This window comes from Semicossyphus pulcher, unplaced genomic scaffold (assembly GCF_022749685.1).
Source record: "Semicossyphus pulcher isolate SPU_LCO1_2020_fin unplaced genomic scaffold, fSemPul1.0.p SCAF_3, whole genome shotgun sequence".
In the NCBI taxonomy this organism is placed as follows: domain Eukaryota; kingdom Metazoa; phylum Chordata; class Actinopteri; order Labriformes; family Labridae; genus Semicossyphus; species Semicossyphus pulcher.
Window position 1 is genome coordinate 20,874,268 of NW_027211704.1, and position 23,859 is coordinate 20,898,126.

The 23,859-nt window shown below is 41.3% G+C and overlaps 1 protein-coding gene across 1 annotated transcript; it reads left to right on the forward strand.

The window, feature by feature from the left end:
• The first annotated feature begins 1,620 nt into the window (after positions 1 to 1,620).
• Positions 1,621 to 23,408, forward strand: LOC138606375 (V-set and transmembrane domain-containing protein 2-like protein). Its single transcript, XM_069678841.1, has 4 exons — positions 1,621 to 1,799; positions 19,273 to 19,442; positions 22,141 to 22,185; positions 22,270 to 23,408. Exons 1-4 carry the CDS (start codon positions 1,685 to 1,687, stop codon positions 22,525 to 22,527), a joined length of 588 nt encoding a protein of 195 aa, XP_069534942.1. The 5' UTR covers positions 1,621 to 1,684; the 3' UTR covers positions 22,528 to 23,408.
• Positions 23,409 to 23,859: the final 451 nt, after the last annotated feature.

Sequence of the window (23,859 nt, forward strand, 5' to 3'; positions counted from 1 at the left end):
TTACACACTCCAGATAAAACAAATGCATATGCAGGCACAATAGAAAATGTGAGGGGATAAAACCTCTTGTAATAAAGCCCAAGAGTAACCCAACAGTAGGTCTTTTTACATCAGAGTCTGAAGCATCTATGGTTTGAAAAAATACTTCCAAAGGATTAATTTCCGTCTGTATGACCGTGAGGCGTTTGCAAACCCTCTGCATGCCAATAATGTTAAGAGTGTTATGCCTCATAACACTCACACCAAGGTCACACATCGCTTTATTACGGCGGTAGGCAGCAGTTTATTGGCACTGGCATTGTAGATTTTCCTCTCATACACCAGCTGTTTCTGGATTAGACTGTGTAACCTTCTTTTGATTTTGGCCCTAAGTGTGATTGATACAGTCCTTCATTGGCAAATGCACTGCAATGGCCAAAAAAGTTTTACATCAGGAGAAATATGCTATAAGCACATACACAAATCCAGAAGAAATACCCTCTGACCGCCAGGCCTCAGTGACTACTGTACAAAAAATTAAGTAAATGCTGCTGCTCAGAATAACTTAGGCCGGGGGTCTCCAACAGGTAGCTCGTCGCCTGGATTTTAGTGGCTCTACAATAAATCCGCTGACAATAATTGCACCTTGAAAGCCTCTTCCCACTTCAATTCAATCAAATACACAGATGTCCCACCCCCTCCAATACAATGGCATTGGCCTATCAACAGTCAACAACAAACGGTGATGCTCGAACCAATCACAGCAATGTTGCAGCAACCTCCATCGACAGGTCGGGTTAGTTAAGCTGTACGCTAGTAGAGCTAAAGTGAGGAGTTTGGTGCTTTTAGCCTGTTTAGCCAGATTGATGATGGACAGTGAAGGTGGCCACACCAAGAAAAAAAGCAGAAAACATGCAATTTCCACGGGGAGAGGGAAAGCACACGAATGTGAAGGACAAGCCTGTGTGCCTCATCTGTGGTACCAACGTTTCCATTGACAAAAGAATCAACATGGGGTGACACCAGCAATAACAGCGATGTAATGCAAGTAGCCTAGCTCTTGGCCACTTTAATTTTTTCAAAGTAGCTCTCAGATGAAAACAGCCTGGAGACCCCTGACTTAGACAAACTCGACAACAAGCTAGATATAGGTTTATTTTCAGTCCAATAGTAAACAATCAAGAAGCTCCAGTCCAGCTTCCACTCTAAAAAATGCTGTATTTAAACATACAATAGTTAAAACAGCACCATAATTATCGACTACTCGACTGAACTGGAGACTACTACACTTAACAATACAGTTAGCAGGGTCGTAAGTAAGCTAACAGTTAGTATTTAAGTGTTCTTTAAAAAATAGACCCAACTAACCAGTTTAAACTACCTAAAACAATGATAGATATGCGTTTTAATAGGATTCAAACGGTTCTTAAACCGACGCTGACATCTCAGTGAGATCCTTCCGCCTGATTGACTCTCAGTGTGAGCCGCAGCACCTGTCTCTACGCTTCCTGTCCCTCCGCCTCCGCATCATCATCATCATCATCATCTCCTCCCGCAGAGCCGCGCGGAGCAGCAGTGTCTCTCCCCTCCTGCCCCAGCTTTATGTCTGTGAGGGCTGCTCAGAGCAGGCGGTGGGGGTCTTTTATCGATGTTCTCCACCTAATGTGACTATTTTAATAAATCTGCTTGAAATAGCGACTGAAAAATGGGAGCCTTTGGAGGGATAATACGGATTTTACAGTACGCGGGACTTTACCTTCAACTTAACGCAGCTCTCATCGTCGGACATGGCGAGGTGGATAATCACATCTCCGGAAATGGTGAGTTGTCTTACGCCTGTTTGTTGGTGATGGCTTGATAAGAGACTTTATTTTGTAATAATCACTTCAGAGGTGAGTGAGCGGGTGGGGTTCAGTGGTATATTACACTATATATAGTGGTTATTCTGGTGGTAATTTTCTTATATTCTTTAGTTTCCTGTTGTTATTATTAATAGGAAACGTGGCGTGTTTTCAGTCAAGTTGTCCGCGATTATGTTGATAGAATACGTCGTTTTTAGTCAATTCAATATAACTTATAAATATTACTCTGTCAATAAGTAGAGCAAGTTGATGGATCATTTTGATCCAACTTCACACGAAAGATAACTTTTAATACTATGTGAAGATCTTGGCTAACATATTCCTCATATTAAACATTTAAAGTGATTAAGATGAAGTTTTAACACAGCCTGTTTTGTTTGACATAATCAGTTACTGCATACATAGCTTTGAAAACCTGCGTTCAAATACAAGCTGCTTCAGTATTTTTGTGTCTGCAAAATTTTTTTACAGGTCCAACTGACTATAATAACACAAATATTCCAGTGACCCACATGTTTTTTAATGCATCGTGACTATTACTGCAGGATCTAGAAAGTAGTACCTGCGTAAAATTAGGCTTTGTGTCAGTTTTCTTGCCGCTTATCCTATGGAAGTTGTTTCATTGTTGTCTAGTGTGTGTGTGTGTGTGTGTGTGTGTGTGTGTGTGTGTGTGTGTGATGCTACATTGAAACAAACATAAAAGATCAAACCTCCAACACAGTAGCCAGATTCATAAATCAGAAGAAGAATAAGGCCCAGGATTGTAATGATGGAAATGATATGGAAACTTGGGTCAAGGTTGTGTTTTCGAGCCTAATGACATTTCCCTGTAGGATCCTAAAGGAGTGAAGGGATCTATTTTATAAATATTAATTGGTGTTCTGTGGAAATAACAGGTGGATTTAGAGCTGTGCATTACAGTGATGAAACCTTTCCTTACACCACTTAAATGTTTAATTGTCATTGCTCTCCTTTTTGATAATTTCCTTATCCTGATGGCATCCTCAGATAGCATTAAGACAGCTACTATAAAAACTCCCACTCTTCCCTACATACTTTAATTTAAACAAGGAGTGCCTTGTTTTGCAATGAAAGCTCTTTTGAAAGTAATTGCCATTTTTAACTGCTTCAGTCTTACCTTTCTGCAGCAGCTCCACACATAGATTTCCTGTTGTCTCATTAAAGCGTGTGATAACCACTTCATCACACGGTCTCACCGGTCGTCCCTCGAGTCCTCTCTGCTTAGCGAGTTAGTTTTGGCTCAATCACTATAAATGAATGCGGCGTGCAGCAGCTCCAAATAGATTGACTGTCTTGGGCAGGTTGGAAAATCAATTAGTCGCATTCCTCCCAAAGGGAGTTAATTAGAATTGGCTATAATCGTTGTGTCTCAGGCTGGCCGTAAAGAAGAAGAAACGCCTCAGGGTGTCGAGTCCTAACAAGAAGAAAACTGTGTGAAAAGAACTGTACTGGTTTTTAAACTTGACACAGACAACAAAAATAAAAGCCTTCTATTGATTTTGTTTTAACAGCTGCAGCAGAGTCGTGGTGTCCTTTGTGGTTAAATAATCCTTGAGATTTCTTTTTTTCCGTTTTAATCGTGCTCTTTGATAAATTGGCCGCGCCGAGGGGAGCTGAGCCGCTGTGCAGAGCAGAGAGGCTGGATGCTCTGTGGTGGAGAGTGCTTGTTAGATTCAGCCCTGAATCATTTGTTTCAGACAAGTGCGCCTGCCCCTGCACACCAGTTTCCACTTACGCTGAAGTGAAGATTGAGAAATGATATGTTCTGTGTGGAGAAAAACAACCAGGTTACATTGATCAGGACTTTCTCCTCATAGTGGGCCTTGTGCTGTTTGTGCATGTGTCAGCTTTTGTTCCTCTGGACAACAAAGCGATGATGATGCCACAGGAGGTTTCAGAGTCAGTTCGAGACCCTTCATTTGAGGTGGAAACATGGCGATGTTAGTGCTCTCTTTGGCAGTGTTCTTCCTGTTATCCATCGCGAGTGTAGCGCTCTCACAGTCAGGGGGCGTGTACCGATTCATTAGGCCTCCAAAGTGTCTGAGATCCTCTGCCAGGCCTCTGCTTGGTGTCCTCTTAATGAGGACGGCCAGCCCCAACAGTTTGCATTGGCTTTCAATTAAATGGAGCTCTGACTGTGTGTGTGTGCGTGTGTGTGTGTGTGTCTGTGCGTGCATGTGAGGGAGGAGAGGAAACAGATTGTACAGTCATGCTGTCACATTTCAGGGTGCTGGCAGAGGCTCAGTAGGAGAGAGCAGGAGAGTGAAAGGACAGTTAAACAATGCTCACCTCGATATCGATGGAGAGCAAATTATGGAGTACGTTTCAACATGTCACATGTCAAGTGCCGGCTTACTGTTGCAGTGATGCTGAAATCTCTGTTGTGAAGAGGTAACACATGTCATGAACCGTGCTTGAATTTAACGTTTAGATCTTTTAAACATCTCAATTAAAACGTTTAATGAGCTGCATCGTTTAATGTAAACTTTAGTTTAAGGTTTGTCTGGTTAAGAACACAGACAGTCGTCACAAAAGTGCCGAATTGTTTCACCCAATTCAGTCTCGCTTCTAGCGGGGCCACTGCACTACTGTGAGCAACAGAATCACTGTGTTTGACTAAAGCTGCTGGTTAGTTCTCAGCTCTATTGCTGCTAGATCTGTCAGCTGCCTTTAACACAGTGAACCACCAAATCCACTCTCTCTGAGCTTGGTATCTCAGGATCTGCCCTCCACTGGTTCATGTCCTACCTCTCAGGGAGATCTTTAAGAGCAGGGGTCTCCAACCCTCCTCCTGGAGAGCTACCTTCCTGCATGTTTTAGGTTTCTCTGTACTCTAACACACCTGATTTGAATGATCTGCTCGTGATCAACAAACTGAAGGGGATTGAGTATCTTGGAAGAGTGTCCTAACCACACGGCTTATCCACAGGAGTGCCTCAAGGGTCAGTGCTCGGTCCCCTTCTCTTCTCAGCATACACCACCTCAATTGCAATCAATCGCTACCATGGTTTCTCATACCATTGCTATGCAGACAATAGCCAGCTCTTCCTGTCATTCCCACGACATTACATCCTTGGCATGGATCTCGTCATGCCTTGCCGATATCTCCAAATGCACGAAAGAACGCCACCTTCAGCTCAACCTATCCAAGACTGAGCTCCTTGTCATCCTAGTCAGTCCCTTTATGCAACCACAGATCAATATCCAGCTTGGACCAACCAAACTCATGGCCACTAAGTCTGCCCGGAACCTGGGTGTCATGACTCACGACCAGCTAACCTTTAAGGTTGATGTGGCCTCGATCGCTCAGTCATGCCAATTTGCCCTGGAAGATCAGACCCTACCTGTCAAAGCATGAAACACAACTGCTGGTACAGGCTATCATGATATCACGCATTGACTACTGTAACTCTCTACTGGCAGGCCTTCCTGCATGCACATTCAAACCTCTGCAGATGATCCAAAGTGCAGCAGACTCAGTCTTCAATAGACCTAACACAGCCTGTTGCTCCTTTCTAGATCCTTGCTTGTGCTGCATTAACTCTCAGATGCACGTTGCATTTGCTAAATGAAATCGTAACTATGTAATGAATTGCACAATCCTGTCCTGCCGAACATTTTCCCCAGTTATTGATTACTCGTTTGGTAAATATGTTGTTCTAAAAAGCCCTTTACTGTTCTGATATTTTAAAGCTCAGGGTGTTTAAAAATAGCTAGTTCTGTCTGACCGACCAAAACCCAAAGATCATGATTTCGCTATGATGAAAGATTAAGAAAATTAGAAGACACTGGAACTTGTGGATTTGCTGCTTTCTTCTGTCTAGAGATGACGATAAACAGGAAGGAGACGTGTCACAAACAGCAGTCAGAACCTCAATTGAGATGCATGTGCTGAACGTACGCATGTCCAAAAATGCTCCTAAACGCAACTTTATTCAAAAAGGATTCGCAGCTATAAGGTAATATGTAAAATATCCAAACAGAATATGCTTTTTAGAGACTGCTTTCTTGCCTGTCATGTCTGTGTTGTTCTTACAGTAATTAACACACTTCATCACAGTTATTGTTTAAAACGTTTTAATGATTTTACAACCATAGTGACCTGAACACTGGTATTATGTTATTAAGACTCACTTCATCATTACATAAAAAAAAAAAACGTATAATAATACTGCACCCAATTCAGCTCCCAGTTTATGTCTTTACTTGGCTCGGGCCTGGACGCATCATATAGCACCTCAGCCACTGATGCACTCAGCTGTCCCATCTCATAAAACCAAACACACCATCACTTAAAGGTTCTCAAGGGCATCGTGCAGGAACAGAACATAATGTTGTCTTTCATCCCTGAGGAGCGCAGATGGAGTACGCCTTGCATTCCTTGAAAATGGCTCCGAGCCTCTGGTCGTGTTGTCAACAACACGTGTAGCCACACGCTGGGAGGAAACGCAAAAATAGCCTCCGAGTCTGGGGTCCCAGGAGCTATGAAAAATTCACTCCGCAGGCCGGAGCGTGGAAGGCAACAGGCAGACAGCTGCTCGCTTGATTACCGGCTCCGTGCTTATTTCATTATTTTACCTTCCACCTTGAGTGGAGGCTGAAGGTCTCCCAGCAAGCGCATATTTCCCCAAGGAGGCTCCTGTCTGTTTGACCCGCCACTGATTCTAAACCAAATACAGACTTTCCAGCAAATTCACAGACTAGTTATTTTTGTAACTGGTGTTACTGTGTGTGTTTTTTTGTACAGAAATATCTCAGCACGAAAAAGAAGGACGATAGTACAACATTTTACATCTCCGCTGCAGTATGTGCAGCATCTCTATGAACGGTGGGGTATTAATACAAGTGTAGAAATCTAAAACCAACTTAATTCAGCTGCTAAATAATGTCTCTTCATTGGTATTGGTAAAAACTAAACCCTCTAAACCCGCGCAAAATGCTGTAACACCCAAAGCCTTTTCATATAATCACAAACAAAACATGAAGTTCCTTCTTTTGTTGGTTATCTGCATGCAGATTAAAGCTTTTAAAGATCAAAATAAATACCTGCAGCAGGTCTCTTTATAATGGGAGCTCCTTGTTTAATCCACTGTTCCCCTGGGGCATCCTTCATTATTAAAGCCATTCATCAAGTTAGCCTTTTCTTACAGGGATTCTGTTTACAGCCTATTTACAGTCACCTTGGTGGAAGTTACAGCTTTAAGCAGGATTTTTATGTTTTTATATTTACTGTGTCTGTTTATTTTCTTTCTTCACAATGAATCATTTCTCCTCTTCACTGCCTCAGGATGTGACTCAAATGGAAGCAATGAGTTAATGGCTCTGATTTTAGAAGCAGTCCCTGTTAGGCGGCAACTTTTCAGGCGTTTGCAGTAAAGCTGCTGGTCTTTAAAGGGATCCACGATTCATACTGATGTTCACAATAATGTTTAATCTTCACAGAAGACTATCAAACACCGTGAAAACTACAAAAACGAAAGAAGACAATTTTGGACATTTAGCATGAAATAAATAAAGTAAAATAACTTAGTATTTACTGTGTTCGCCTGGTAGACCAACAGAAATGCAAAATAAAAGACGGGATCAACAAATGCCGCCGTCTCTCTGGCGCTGCACCTCGTCTGCGTACGGCATGGTCACATGACCAACAACAAAACTTTATTGACCGGGACGAACGTAACAAAGGAAATTTACTAATATAATATGTTTGACATGACAAAATAACCAGAAAAGCAGTGAAATTAAATTCTTTAGGACTGCAACAAAGGTAAAATATTACAATAATCATTAAAGAGAAAAAGGGGGTAAGTTTAGTAACTCTCACCATTGTCATGGCAACGTGTGAGGTCAGAGCAGCGTCCGCTACTTGCAGTGAAACTAGAGAAGGATGATTCAAGCTAATAGGGTTTCAGTCCAAATTTCTCTGTTGTATTGGAGGGGATTAGCCAACACTCTGTATTGTATTTTCTCCTTCAACTTCAGTGGTTAAAGAGGAACACATTATGTATTACAATGCCTATTGTTTTAAGTGGCACTTTTGATTTGCCATTTGTCAACAAGTATAATGTGGTTGTTAGCTCGTTAGCCGAACTAGCTCCCAACGGTTTCCCTACCAACACAGGCTGTGCTTCTTTCTTGTCCTTGTTTGTTTTTATGCCCTTACACGTTCGAGCATCGAAAGTCGGACACATTCAGGCTCATTTGTCCAGAGCATTCCTGTTAATGTCCAAAAAAAACACAATTACCATTAACACATTCAACTTCAACTTGAATATCCCAAAGGAATTTTGATCTGCAGCAGGAATCAAGACACAACAGATATTTAAAGGACAACATCAGAAACATGAAAACATAAACTCCACAGTTCAAGTGCAAACAAAGATGCTCCTACCACACTGACCCAGAGACTGAAACAGTTTGTACATCGTTAAGTTAAAGAAAGTGCTGAGCAGTGGCAATAAGCAAAATCCATCCATTCATCATCTATACCGCTTATCCTGTTCAGGGTCGCGGGGGGCTGGAGCCTATCCCAGCTGCCATTGGGCGAGAGGCGGGGTACACCCCGGACTGTCACAATCACAGGGCTAACACACAGAGACAGACAACCTGTCACGCACACGTTCACACCTACGGGCAATTTAGAGTCACCAATTAACCTAAAGCATGTCTTTGGATTATGGGATTTAGCCGGAGTACCCGAAGAGAACCCACACACGCACAGGGAGAACATGCAAACTTCACCGTGCAGCCCCAGTAGGTAAAATAAATTATATAAATCATCAAGGTAAAATAAATAGATAAATGAGTAATAATAAGTAATCAAGGTATACATGAGAGGATAGCACATGAAGGTTTTCAATGGCAACAGGGATAAAAGAAGCTCGAGGCATCCTGGAACGTCGGCCAGAGGGAAGGAGATCAATCACCCGTGAAGTTGGTGGTCAGGACAGTTTAGGATTTGTTGAGCCTTACTGATAATGCGCTTAGTCCAAATATCCTGCAGCTGGGCTTGCTGCACCTTACTTGCCACTTTGACGAGCTTAGCTAGCCTATTTTTACTGGACAATGTGAGACAACCAAACCAAGGCACAATGCAATATGTAAGTAAATTTTGATGCTGAAAAACTAAACAAGCTCACTGAATGTGTATAAGTCCACAGCTCAAAGTAGTCCCCAATAAATTGACTATTTACTCCTGTTTGAGTGACACTTTCTGCAGAACTACAGTGCCCTGCTGTTTTAGGAAACTGTTGAGCTTTTCCTTTAACAATCTAACTACTATATGCACCGTTGCACATTGTTGGTTTTGGCCTCTCATGTAATATGTAAGAAAATATAGAAAACAAAAGCATTATCCTGTCATGGTTTGACAGAAAAACAGAAGCGTGCGGTATTGGTGACAAGCTTCTCTCTATCTCGCTCACACACACACACACACGGACGAGCAAAGATACGGTGTGTCACGCTTGCTTCTCGTCCATGCTAATAAGCCCTCTGTAATTTAGTCATCCTCAAACAGCTCAGGCTCGCTCTAAAGCACGGAGGAAGAGAGAGAGTGAGAGAGGGGATCAATGGATTGACCTCACACTGGCACTCCGGCTGGATTTATCCCGCTCGTTCTGCCTGGGATGTGAACAAAATATTTGAGAGAGGTCTCTGTTGTGTTTGAAAAGTCCAGGAGAATTTGTTTATGTATTTTCCACCACGTTTCTTTGCTTTCATTGTTTTCTCCTCTTTTCATTTTTAATGAGTCTTTGGTGGATAGCAGCAGCAGCAGCAGCTCTGTGTTCTTGTGGCCTTGTTTTTATTACTCTACTCAAAGCAACAGTTAAAAATGCCATGAAGGACCACTTTAAAAATGCATGTACTGCACTTGGATCTTCAAATAACGATCCCCTACCTCCGAGCCAGTACTGCCTTTACGAAAATCTATACTTAGAGAAGGTAAAGTCAAGCAAACCCTTTCTGTGTCCGCTGTATATGATTATAAATAAGACCCACTGTGCTTAAGATTTCTCTGGAAGTCAATTTCCCCTCCCTTCATTGCTAGTCCGGGCCTGTGAGATGCACCAGCAGAGTCAGCTTTGTGTTGATTTAGCATTCCACCAAGGCTATGGGATTGATTTCTGGTGAAGCCTCCGTGATTAAGGAAACAGTCGGATGTCTGCTAAGCAGGCCTGTCAGGCCCCGATGTTGGTGCAGCGCTCACCGGGAGCCAGTCTGTTTGTCAGCAAGTCGTGTTTCACAGGCAGGTTGAAGAGGGCGCCTGCATAGCAAAGTGAAAGGCAATTTGACAACCGTCAGATCGATAAAGCCCTGAGGAGGAGGAGGAAGAGGAAGGACGAGAGAGGCAGGGAGGTGCGGTGTTAGTGTGGGCACAGCGTGAGTTGGTTGTAATGATTCAGGATGTATGCAGAGAGCTCTGGATGTCTGTAGGGGGAAAAATATCAACACCATCATTTCTTCTGTTTTGAACGATAGATCATTTTACGCGCTACAGTTCTGTCTTCTGTGGACGCAGCATTCGGGGGGCAATGAAAGCCGTGGTGCACTGGAGACGGAATATATGACTGACCTTTGAACTTCAATTTAGGTTTAAAAAAGCTTGAATGGAGCTTTTCCACAAGTCAAGTGCAGAGACAGCATCCATTAGTGAAGAAAGAGATGGATGGAAGCTTGTTCTACTGACGGGCTGCACAGACTGCTGTTTACTGCAGCAGAGAGGATGGTTCACTTAATGCACTTGCTGTACATTAGTGCTTAGTATAGTTCGCCTCATTTCCTTAGCGACAACACTTTCCTTCTTACCCGCTTGGTAAAAAAGTCACAGATAAAGCGGAAATAACAGAAACACTGAATTATTCATCATGTCCTCACATTAGAGAACTCATGCAGCTTTCCAATAGCTCACCTAATCATAACAATAACCTGTCGCCCTCACATACACACAGACTCCAGACTGCAGTGTAGTTCACACACGTCCGATTATCCTGCGTGTTGTACAGGTGTCACATCAGGCCTCGTGATCAAATGTGTTGTTTCATGTCTGCCTTTCTTTCTCAATGCACTCTCTAACTGCGTCTTTCAGTCAGGGCCGCAGAACGTTTAAATATTATTAAGATTACAGCAGGTCAGCTCTTCAGCTTGTGATGGAAAAGTTCCTACATGCCGCGAAAATGCATGACTTAGCAGGAAGTGTGATGCACAAATACATTTTGATATTAGAAAAACTAAACGGCAGAGGCAGACCAACAAAAGAGACAAATTTTCAGGACTGGTCGGTGAAGAAGCCTGATGTTTAAAAGATGTTCTCAAGGCCTCAACTTCAACTAAAAAGAAAGACTAAAGAAAGGAACAAAATAAATCCCCTTTTTTGGACAAGTCTTGAATTAGAAACAGCGTTGCCAGGTTGCGCGCCCAATTGGGCTTGTTTTGATCACCTCGGGCTGGAGGAAATAGCATTGGGCTGGTGTTTTGGACTGCTTCTGTCAACATTTGGTGGGTTTTTGAAGACCAAACAAGCTGTGATTTTATGGTCAAAAACAAGATTTTGTGGTTTCCACTCACTCATTGTTTACCCATTTGATTGACATGAGTTATGTTCAGTCCGATGAATCTTCCGTGATCCTATAGTTTCTAAATAGGTTGGACGTTGGTGTCACATTTCATGGCAGTATTTGATCACTTAATTGTGGTTTTGCCACAACGCCAATTTGTGTAGTTGGTTGTCTAACTGTCTAATCTGTTTGGGTTGTGTTAGCATATTTATCTAACATTTTATCTTTGGTTATTTGATGCAGATATGAAGCTTTGCATGCTTATGAGCATTAAGGTTATGATTTGGGCTGGAAACTGTGTCTGATCTGGCAACACTGAGTAGAAAAGGTTTTTAGGCAGATGTGCAAAGCTTGTGAGTTAGCTCTACAGCTCTTGCTTTCAAGTCTGAGCACTATTGTCGCCTAATTGTAGTTATTTGTTATTTAATTATTCTGTCCTTCAGGACACGTCAGGACGCAGAGGGAGTGCAGCTGACGTGAGAGAAGCAAAAACATGATCCCATCACTCATGTCACTTGTGCATGACTTATGTTAAACCTCTCATGGATCAAATTACCATATTAATAATTGAAGGGATTTATTATTTTAATTAGTTAATTATATTTTTTGTATTTTCCTTAACATAAATAAGGGTATAAAAGTTTGATGGGACAGTGAAGATAGACAGAAGATGTGGGGAGGAGAGAGTGGGGACAAAATGCACCAAAGGGCAGAGGTCAGAGTCGAGCCAGCGGCCGAAGCCGACTGGACTTTGCCTCCGTATGGGGATTCTGCTCGACCAGCTTAAGCAGGGTACACACTACAAGATAACTGGGCCGATTTTTGGCCTGACTCCCCCCTTCAGACAATCATAAGCAAAGTCTGAGGTCTGTTGAGTGATTTTTCCGATCCGCTCGGAAAGACCGTCGTGGCCGCACCGATTTCAACGTAAATATTGAACATGTTCAATATTTACGATCCGTTATCCTGCTGTGTGGGGCGAACCCCAAAGACGATCGGGCACGCACTTTGTCACGTGGAACGAAACAATAGCCAATGAGGAAGCAAGCTGACTGAAGAAGGAAGTGCAACAACTGACAAAAGCAAACTGGAAGCATAAAGTAACAACTCCACCGCTTCATCCACAGTTTGTTCTTTTTTCTTCCTGAATTTTCAGTTAAAAATCCAAAAACTATCAACGCCAATTCTTCCTGCTCGTCGTCCGCCATGTTTTGTTTACTCTAAAGTCGTGTTTGACCGTGAGAGTTTTCCAGTTTTGAGAGTCGGGACTTATTGGTGAAAATGTATGTGCTGTGGTTGTGTGCTTGTTAGAGAAGAATCTGTGTGCGCTTGTTTGTGTTAGAGACCTAAATGTTGCTAAATGATGATTGGAGATGCTCTGCCTCCTCCTGGTCCATTAGTTTCTTGTATAAGGAAACACTGTGCATCATGGCCTGCATAAAACATGCACCAGAAACACACAGAAGCCCCATTAATGCAGCATCACCTTTAAACATGCATTTCACATCCACACAGCTGCATTTACACACACACTGTTTGCTGACAACAAGCCATAGGGCACCACACATACACACACATGTGCGGTAAGTCTCCCAGGATGCTCATCACCTGCCAGAGCCAGTGGGCACAGCTCCAGGAGATGTACAGGAGCTACTGTGGGAGCGCGGAGCATCTCTTTATTCCAGACAGACACAGACAGCCCACTCAGCAAGAGAGGAGGAGACAGTGTGGAGAATTAAAGCAGGGGGGCAGGTAAGAGTGGAAATGTGCTAAATGGAGCCTCTAATAGGTCGAAAGTAAGACTGAAAGGGCGACAGAAGGTGAGAGAGAGAGAGAAGAAAGAATGTAATGTGTTTTCAACAACAAGAGGGGAGATTAGCGAGAGAGAGAAAGAGCGACGAAGGGTTTTAAACGAGAAAGAAAGAGGTGGAAAATTGAGAAAAATCTTGTGTTTGCAGAATCAGGGTCTTACCGGCTGGCTGCTGAAATGGGAAAGTGCAGGAATTACCTCGCAGCTCTAAGCCGGTCCTACTGTAGCTCTGGACTCCAGAGTGTATTTGAGGACTCCCTGTGCAGCTTTCTCCTTGACTTGACTTTGACTTCACACAATATGATTTCAAACGGCCGTGAGACTCGGCTAGCTTCATTAATACTCCACCAGTTTGGCTCTGTACTCACTTTTTTTGTTAAGTTGTAGAAAAAGACTTTAACTCAAAGTATAAAAGAGTATGGAGGGTTTGTTTTGGGTGAATAAATGATGACAGAGGAAAAGTGTGATGAAATTATTCTTGTTAGGCCTGTGGTGGGGACTAAAGCAGCCAAAGTCTATAGGCTCAGACGACAGCTTAAGTGCCATAATCTATAGTCATGAATGTGCGACCATGACAGTGGCTGATTTTCCACTTTCAATTCCTCATAATTTTGAAAAACAATCGTCGATTTATGGCCGGAATCGTTTTCTAGTGCGGACCAAACAACTGGACCAAGGTCCCCTGGAAAAGACGGGTCTCGGTCCGTTTCCAAACGAACCACGGTCCGGTTTGATTCTGGTGAGAACATAAACAGACTGAAAGTAGGATCAAATACAGGAGGCAAACCAAAAACACAGTGCATTGTGGGTTGTTAACGGGTGCTGACACATGCAGAGACAGACACGCAGACAGGCAGCAGGATGAGTGGAGGACAGACGTAGGGGAGCGACGAGGAAATAGAAATATGGGATGAGATGTTCAAACTGTTCAGTGAAAAACTAAAGGAGAATGTAACTGATCGATCTGTGGAACATTGTCTGATAAAAGTTAAAAAAAAACCTCACAACAAAACATTAAAGTCCGCGATAATATTGTGTGTGATTGAGGAGTGTGCTCTCTCTCTCTGTCTGGAAATGCTGACCAATCAGAGAGCAGTTTCCTCGCTCATCAAAACTTTTGGTCCGCAGGTAAAGGCTGCCGTGTGAACACAAACCAAACTCGAGGCAAAATGCAACTTTGTGACAATTTGGTCTTTGATTCGGACCAAACAGACGGACTGTAGGTGTGAATGCGGCCTGAGAGAGCTGGGGATCGAACCACTAACCTTCAAATTAAAAGACGAATGACTCTACCACTGAGTCACAGCCGCCTGCAGTACAGAGGTGTAATTCCATAGTTTGTCCACCAGAGAGCGCTGACTGAGATCCACATAAAGATAGTTGTTAATGTAACATGTTTATGTTGCTATCACTAGCACTCATTTGCTGCTGGCTGAATTTTTCATGAAATGGAATCAATAAATCAGTATTGGTTAAGCTATAGTTTACAGGAAGCTTGTGTCTGTTTGATACAGTCCTTACACAAGCAGAGTCTAATTTTATCTCCATCCCTTTTTTCGTGCCCGCTCGTCCCTCCTTTTTGTGTCTTTTACTGCCTGTTCTGCTGCCATCTTTCTGCCTGTTCAAAGTGACAGATGCTGCAGTCGGTGCTCTGCCGCTGGCTGTTCATACTGTATCTTCAGGACAGAGAAGGTGGCAGCCTCTGCATCAAGCGCTAAGAAAACTCCTGATTGAAGTGACACCTTCTGTTGTTCTGTTCATGTGTTTTATGCACAGTGAAGTCTCTGCTATTTCAGGCTTCAGCTGGGGCACCACATGTTTAAAAGACACAAGACATTGTGATAAGTTTAGCCTTACCTCGTGTGCTCATCGTCAGGCATCCAAGAGGAAGAGCTGCAGTCTTAAAAATAAGATGTTGGCCCTTTAAAAGAAAAAAAGAATTTAAGAATTGTTTTAATTTCTAAGCCCCCTTTAAAACTCTCTTACAAGATACTTCAAAAAGAGGTTATTTCCTCAGAAATATGTTGTGTAACACAAAGTAAAATGTGGCATCAAGTCCACATTTTACCTGCGAGGAATTTGTGACATTTAGAGAATTATATCACTTCTGTTGCCAATCTTAGTATATAGTGTGGTATACTGTATATAGTATAGTATTTACAGCTCTGGAAAGAATTAAGAGACCACTCCAAATGTTCCTTAAATCAGCATCTCTCTCTTCATGTCATGTCCAGCCCAATCCAGATCTGAACCCCATTGAAAACCTCCTGAATGTGATCAACAAGCCATCGAACAAAGAGTGGCATAATAACGTCACCCAACAGCGATGTGACAGACTGCTGGAGAGCAGCCAAGACGAATCAAAGCTGTGATTAAAAACCACGACCGAATATTGATTTCTGAACTCTTCCTCAAACAATGTTTAAAATGAACATTAACTTGTTTTCTTTGTATTATTTGAGGTCTGAAACATCTTTTTGTAATCTTAACTAGTGTTCATTTTCTGCATGTAAAAGCCCTAAATGAGAATATTTAGTGTTTCATTCAATAAAACAAAAGTTTTACACAAACCTATATATAGTATAACCAGAGAAAGACATATTTTTGCAGTGGTCTTTTAAGTTTTTCCGGAGCTGTAGTCTTTCTGTTCCTAAGCATTTCATTTCCTACTATCAATGTTTATTTAACACAAGTCTAAAAACATTTACTTACTTAAAAAGCAGTTTCCTTAGCTGACAGACAAACTGGCCACAGGGACCAAACAAAAGCTTTAAATACTTTCTGGTTGAACCACACTGTCACTAGCAAGGCTGAAGGTCAACAGACTTAAATGTTACTGACATCAAACTTTCCATTTAGCCATTAAAATTTACAATAACTGTACAACACGGTCTACAAGCTCGAGTTTATTTAACTAGGCTGGTTTGAAACAAAATACAGAAACCATTGTCCTCCACTATCTGTAAGTCTCACTTGGTGCTAACCAAATTACCAACACCTGGAGCAAGGTGCGTTTATGTTTGCACGTTAATGAGAGCACCATCCTCAACCAGGAAGTGGAACTGTGAGAGAAAAACAATTAGAAATCAAAGAAAACACTTGAACGATAATCAACAGAATAAAGCAAATTAGATAAACGCAAATTACACAACCAGGACCAAATATTTATTCATTCAAATAATTAATTCATAAATAAAGGAGGTTTTTTTTTACCTAAACGGTGGAGTGTGTGAAGCTCACTCAACCTAATTTGGTATTTCTGTTGTAAAAGTTCTCATTGCTTACAGAAGTATGTAAACGTATATCTGAAATATGCTGAACTAATATGCAAATATTCTGTATTAGTCTGGGTGATTAATGCTTCTAGCTTTATATCTGAATTCTTACCCTCAGGTCCACTTTCAATGTTTTGGGTAGAAAATCTTGAGTCAGTTTTTTTACACACCAAAGCTTCAGGTGTTTTATAGCATCCCACTCATGTCTTGCCTAAGTAGTTGACAGGTCTGCTTTATCTTCTACATGATGGCTGCCACTAACATGAGACTGGACAGCATGGAAACCGACCTTATTTCACTGGTTATTTTCAATCTCAGGAGGATTTGCATTTAGAAGAGTGCTAGACTGAAGAGTAAATGAACCAGTCCTTTTCAAGTGGCCTGAGTGTGAAGTTTTCTACCATCAAGTGCTGCCTGTTCATAAAGGATCTCTGTGTTGCCATGACAAAACTCATGTTCAACACCTTATATAAAGAGGGAAAGGACTTAAATCCTGAATATGGAGACATTTCCTTTGGGGTTTATATGTAAGCAAGCTTGTTAATCTTTCAGATGCATTTACATAAAAACAAGTATTTGAATGCTGTCGTGCCTTTCAATGGATGGCTCAGTAGCTTGTCAGGGATGTACAATAAATGTGTTTATTTGTAGTCTCTGTTACTCCTGAAGTGTCTGTGAAAGTAGCAGCATCTAACCTCAAAGCTTTCTCCTGTCTTTCTTCTCCACACACTCACCTCAGTTCACCTCTATCCTTCTGCTTCTTTCCTCTCTTCCTCTCCCCTTCTTGGCCCCTGTAAGGCTCGTCACTACAGTACGTCTCCTCCTGACAAATGAGGCCACAGCCTGGCTGCAAGCATCAGTGCATCCGGTGCACAACTAATGAAGGCCGAGTCAGTCAAACACAAAGTCCTCTCCATTGCACCTGTAATCTCAGCCTTTTTCCTTACACATATTCCTGTTCTTCACCGGATCAGCTTTCACAAGCAGGGTGGAATGTCAACTACATAATGATGACTGACTTCTGTCTTTGCTCATCTGAACTCAATATACTCGGTCCATGTGTGTCTGCAGGGTTCAAACTTAATTTCACATTTATTGCCGTACTATACTATAGCAGTACATACTGATTCAGCCAAAATGTAGTAGTAGTATGCAAACAAAAGCAACATTTACAGTATGCAAAAAATACCCAGATGTCGCACTAATTCGGAAAAAATCTCCAATATACATTGGACCAGTCTACCTCCCACAATGCAAAGCGCTGAAACGTCACAACAGCAGTTGAAATGGCAGACGGCAGCAAAAGAGCAGAAGCAGGCGCTTTAGCTAAAGAAGCAGCTTTTTGCTATTGGTCGGCTGTTGTTTACTTCCGCTTTCCAAACCCGGAACTGCCGCCTGCAGCCTGCAGTATGCAGTATGCAGTATATAGAATGGCATTTCGAACACAGCCTAAAAAAGCTGGGGAGGTGAGACAATCAAGGGGCAGGTGAAAACAATAAGGGCAGGGCACATGATAAACAAGCGGGAAAACACACAAAGGCAGGAAGTGCAATCACAGGAGACGAAGTAAAACAGGAAATGATCTAAACAATGAAACAAAAATGAAATACATAACTAAACAAGACTAAATCATGAAAAGAACAGAATCAATTCATTACAAAACTAAACAAAAATAACTCTCGACAGAACAGCAACCAACTACGTCATCGATACCCATTCAAAGTAATAAATACCTTTAAAAAATAAAATTGTATTTTAAAAAATGTCTTGAAATAAAATGTTACAAAAACACACAAAGAAAAAGAGAAAAAAAAATACACGAGCCCCAAAATAGCTACACTAGTTATCCCATCTTGTTTTATAGAGGGACATGACCACAACAATGCAAGAGAAAAAAAATCACTTGTTCAGCACTATAGATTAATAAGAGTGAGACTGAGAGGGAGAATACAGGAGACAAATGAAACAGGCCTGAATGCAGAATGATTCAAGGTTTCTAAAAATATGAGGTTTCTAAAAACAAAAGTCCCAGTTGTTCCTGAATGTAATTATAGTATCATCCATTAACAGCCTGATTCATGCTTTTCTGTCTTCTTGTCTTTCTTTGTTCTTTCTAGAGAGGGCTTGTCATCCTTTTATGAGCTTTTAAGTTGAAAAGGTTCAACTATCATTTTTTAAAGTGTGTTTTATAAAAGCTGAATGCGTGCTGTTTATAGATGAAAGGTACCTTTGGGTGAGTTGATGTCTCCATTATGCTTAACATCTGTAGATTATTACAAAGTGCCCCCCACACACACACTGACTGTATGCTGAGTCGGATGACACGTGATGGAAAACGTTCTGTTGCAGTTTATTAAATTATTGACCACAGAGAAATGATGTTCTCTGTGTAGGCGGTTGGTCTTATGTGCGTGGGATTGAAGTGCAATGACACTTCAGAATAAGTATCTCAGTACAATGTTCTGCTGCACACATTGACTTTTAGCTCAGTTTATATTCGCCTTCCTTTGAACTTCACTTTATAAAGCTTATCTCCACAGTACCGGGGACATTGGGAGGAGAGTGAAAAGTATACAAACTGTACAGTTTACACCAAGTAACCTAAGCAATATTTTCACAACTGGTTTGCTAAGTTGATAACGTCTCTCTGAATTCCTTTTGCTTTATTTAACTTGTCTGCCAACATCTTGTTTCAGGTTTCACACAGTTCCTCTCTTGCTGGAGGGTCATGAAGCTACTTCATTCTCCTTTGTCTTTTTCTCCTGCAGCCCTCTTCACAGAGGTTCCCCATGACATCACAACGCAGAGCGGCGAGGATGTAGAGATGGCGTGTTCCTTCCGTGGGGCCGGCTCTCCCTCCTACTCCCTGGAGATCCAGTGGTGGTACATCAAGGACCACAGTGACCGACAGGAGAAGACTTCCCAGATCACTAACAATGTAAGATGTGAGGGGAAGCAGTTGTTTGCAGTAAATCCCAACCTCTTCTGCAGATGCAAGGAGGTACAGAAAAAAGCTCAGTTAACCCAAAGAGGACTGTAAATTGGTGTGATGCGGATTTTTAGAAATATTACAATAGGCAGTACGTTATAAAACATTTTAAATTTGTGTTAACACCCTAAACGGCATGTAGCTTAAAAGGCAGTCACCACACACGCTTTGCTTTTCTTCCACACACAGATGGAGTGCAGTCTTTCAGAATACAAATGTCAGACTGACATTAGAATCCCTTTCCAGTACTCAGGACAGTCGACCAAAGGCACTTTGGAGAAATAACACCCACATTAGAGAGGCCCTCAGTGGTATCTGCAATGATGATCATGAGAAAAGAGATACTCGAATTGAGGCTGCTGGACTTCTTGCCAAATTGGACACCTTAGAGGTGATGTCATACTTGAATGGTTTCATGCTCGTCCCCTTTTATGTGACGGGGCAGCGAGACCAGTTTGAGGCGGCCTTTAATGCGATAGATGTCTCTCAGTCATACGAGCACAATCTTTTTTAAATAGGAAATGCAGATGAGAGCTGTGACACTTTAGGGGAGGGTGAAGTTCAAAAAAGAAATACTTTTGTGAATGATAAAATAGTGGCATGCCTTGAACATGGCTTGGACACTAACAAGCATTTAACCAATCTCTGTTCACGTTATTTCAAAGGGGAAAAAGGTTAATGTACTCTCCGCTGCACTTCCTTTTCCCAATTCAAGTCATTCATATTGGATCTGAGGGTGAAAAGGGCCAGACTAAATTGCCTGAGACGTTGCCGGCACTTAATCTGTCGGCAGTGTTCAGATTTTCAGATTTTGCCTGTGACAATCTGTCAGTGTGAGCGGACAGTGTCTTTTGTGACAAGAAAATGAGCTGCAGAGTAGCATGTGCCAAGTACGTCTCAGCTCATTGTCACTCATGTCTATAGAGTTAGACCTAGTCTAGCTATATTTTGACTATCTAGTATAGAGTATAGAGTATGTTTTTTGAGGAGGAAGGAAAGAAAGACACCGTTATAGAAAAGTGGGGTTAATTAACTAATTGAGAGTAAATGTAAACTATGGCAAGCAAGCAGGAGTTAAACTAGCCAAAAGTGACGTTAGTGCATAAACTGTTATAGTTAGCCAAAAGTAACAAATTGTTGAAATAGTTAGAGAAAATTAGCTATAAACTTTTTAAATAGTTAGCCAAACATTAGCGAAAACTGTTGAGATAGTTAGCCAAACATTAGCAAAAACTGTTGAAATAGTTAAACAAAAACTAGCTATAAGCCTTTGAAATAGTTAGCCAAAAAATAGTTGAAATAGTTAGCTTAAAGTAATAAATAAACGGTGGAAACAGTTGGCCACAAGTAATGAATAAATAAGCGACCAGTTCGAAGTTTAATCCAAAAGGCAACTGGACTTGCCTTTTGGTTGAGAGGTGAGTCCAGTAGTCTTTTGGATGAAGCTTCGAATTTCTCTGACCTGGATGACTGAGAACCTTCACAAAATAAGCTACTATCAATAAATAATCTGCTGAAATAGTTAGCTGAAAGTAACTAGTGTTGCTTAAGTTAGCTACAGAAAATGACCCAACTGTTGAAATAGTTAGCATACAGTACACTATTCAATAGAGTTGAAATAGTGAGCTATAAGTAGCCAAATGATGAATTGTAAAACGTTACAAAGAAACTGTTGCTGTAGTTTGCTAAAGTAATGAAGTAACTGTTGATAAAATTAGTTTACAGTAATAAATTTTATTAATGAATAAATAGTTGAAATAGCTCGAAGTAATCAATAAATAGCTAAAATGGTAAGCTACAAGTACCACATAAACTTTTGATATAATTAGCTAAAAGAAATGAATAAACTGTTGAAATAGAAAGACAAAAAACAGAACTATTTTCCTGTATTATTTGGGTATGTACAATCATTGTTCGAAAGCAGGCTATCACTGAATTACCTATGCCAGGGCTATTTTTTCATACTTGATATCTGGGTTTGTTTTACTCAGCAAACCATATTTTTCAACCTTTTTAACTTTAAAGTAGAATTACAAACTCTTTTTTAGCTTCACGTTCATTTCTTGCAGGACTGAAATGCTCGAGCACAACCATGAGCTTATATCAGGCGGAGGGAAATGCAATATTAGCCACGGCAGAAACCCTCTGGCACAGCAACGGAGGGATAATTGCTGATTAGCATTCGCTAGCTCTGGAGGAACAGGTTGACTCTCTCCCATCATGGGGAAACTCAACTCCCCTGTTGTGCCTCTAGACGCTATAATTGGCACTGAGAAAGAAATAGATTTTCAAAATCTCTGTCTGCTGCATGCATAATTCATACCTATGCCCAACAGAATACCTCTGCGCCTCTGCATACACATTAATACACACACACACATGGCTTCTCAGGGGCTTGTTGCTTTAGAGGGTTTGCTCATACACACACATGCACATTTGACACACTACACACACAGAGAAGCATGCATTAAGTTCAACCACTGGAGACAAGGGCAACTATAAATGAACCACAATCCAGGGAAGCTGAAGATATCAAACATTGTTATGTTTTACTGGAAGAAGTTATTTTTAGCCAAAGATGTTTTTTAGAAAAGTGCAGCCTTGATCAGCCTTCTGTTGCTAATGCGTCATCCTTATTTCTGTGCAGGTTGTACCCCTGGAGAAAACATCCAAAGATGCCACCAAAATTAGTGTGAGTTTAAACTTGCAGCAACTAGAATTATACAGTCGACCATCTGGCTTTGAGTAACAATGCTCTTTCTTTTGACCCCATTAGGTGGTAAAAGTTGCCGGCAGCAACATCTCCCACAAGCTCCGTCTGTCCAGTGTCAAGCCGTCAGACCAGGGCACCTACGAGTGCCGTGTCATTGACTTCGGCAGCGCCGTGGCGCAGCACCACCATGTTCGCGCCTACCTCCAGGTGGAGCCTGAGAGGAGACGGGAGAACCACCACCAGCAGCAAGCGGAAGGGAGGGAACTGAGGAGGAGATCAGCAGGCAGCAGCACTGACTGTAACGAGAGCTGCACGCTTTAAAGAGGGCGGCCTGCCTGTCTGTCTGCATGTTCATGACTTCTCTAATGAGGGACGGTCATTAACACACGCGTCACCACCGAGCTGAGGAGGCAGATTTCACTGGACAGTTTGTGTTTCACTGTTTGTATGTCTCTCTTTAATATAGCTGTTTGGATGCCAGCGCTGTTGAATGCTGAAAACAGGCACCAATTATTAACAGGACATATGATTGTGTTCCTTTTGTTGCTCTGTTGATTGTCTTTGTGCTTTTTCAGGTTGCATTAAGTTAAAGTTAATGAAACAATAAGGCAAAGTTTGGCTATTTTGTCTGCGCAGGACTCTTTCAGTTTCTAAGAACCACAATTTTTTCGTACAACATTTCAGTACAAGGCAGAGGAGAGTATGAATTATATTGGACAGCGTAAATAATACACAGGGCGAAGTTCAGTGATACAGAGAAAGTAGACCCTTTGCAAAGTGTCAGTTCTTATCCAAACAAATGAAAGCTGCAGTATTTCAGTATAAATGCTTTTTAAGGAATAAAGACTTTAGCTTTTTTCATGTATATAAACTTTACAAAGTGCATTGTTTTCATTCACGTAATCTTTGTTGAAACACTGTATTTAGCTTTATATATTACGACGGAAATGTTTGGCGAGTAAAAATGTATGCCTTCATCACATCAAAATCAAGATACATACATGTGTATATTCACACTTTGCAACTTTTATTATTATGATTAAATTAAATTTCACTCTGCTACTTAACCAAATGACTCCAGAGACACAGCTAAAGTATGTTAATCAATTAAAGTTTTAACTCCTAACTTTTATGGAGTTTGTCGTTTTAACCTCATTCTCCTCTCGACTGTGTTTGTTCTAAGTGCTGCTGTTTAATATCTGTTCTGTTAAATACATTCATTTTAAATGACTGTTGTCTTTTTGTTCTCTGCGATTCTTCTGTTTTGTTCTCTAATTGTTTGTTTAAAAAAAAGCACAAGAAACACAGGAGGGAGCCTCAATCAATGTTTTATGAGGCTTTACCTTTCCTGTGAGTGTGTGGGTGAGCCAAGTTCTCGTTAGTAGAAATCTGTGGGTTGGCGGCACAAACTAATTGGTTTGTTGATCCCTGTGTGGCCTTAATTTGAACTGTGTGGGGAAATCCCATTTTATGGTGCTTAAACATATTGATTTGGTGCAGAGGAGGTCAAGAGACAATTTATTAGAAAAAATAAGGGGTAGGTTAAAAAAAAAAAAAAAAGGAGGTAGTAGTAGTAGGTTGTTCAGTTTTGACTTTCTCCATTCAACACCATCCACAGATATTTATATCTTAACTGTAATACTCTCACTAATT

Coding starts and splice junctions, on each gene's coding strand:
- LOC138606375 (XM_069678841.1), top strand. CDS start 1,685: ATGGGAGCCTTTGGAGGGATAATACGGATTTTACAGTACGCGGGACTT. Junction 1,800..19,272: donor TAATCACATCTCCGGAAATG/GTGAGTTGTCTT, acceptor TTTCTCCTGCAG/CCCTCTTCACAGAGGTTCCC. Junction 22,186..22,269: donor AAGATGCCACCAAAATTAGT/GTGAGTTTAAAC, acceptor TGACCCCATTAG/GTGGTAAAAGTTGCCGGCAG.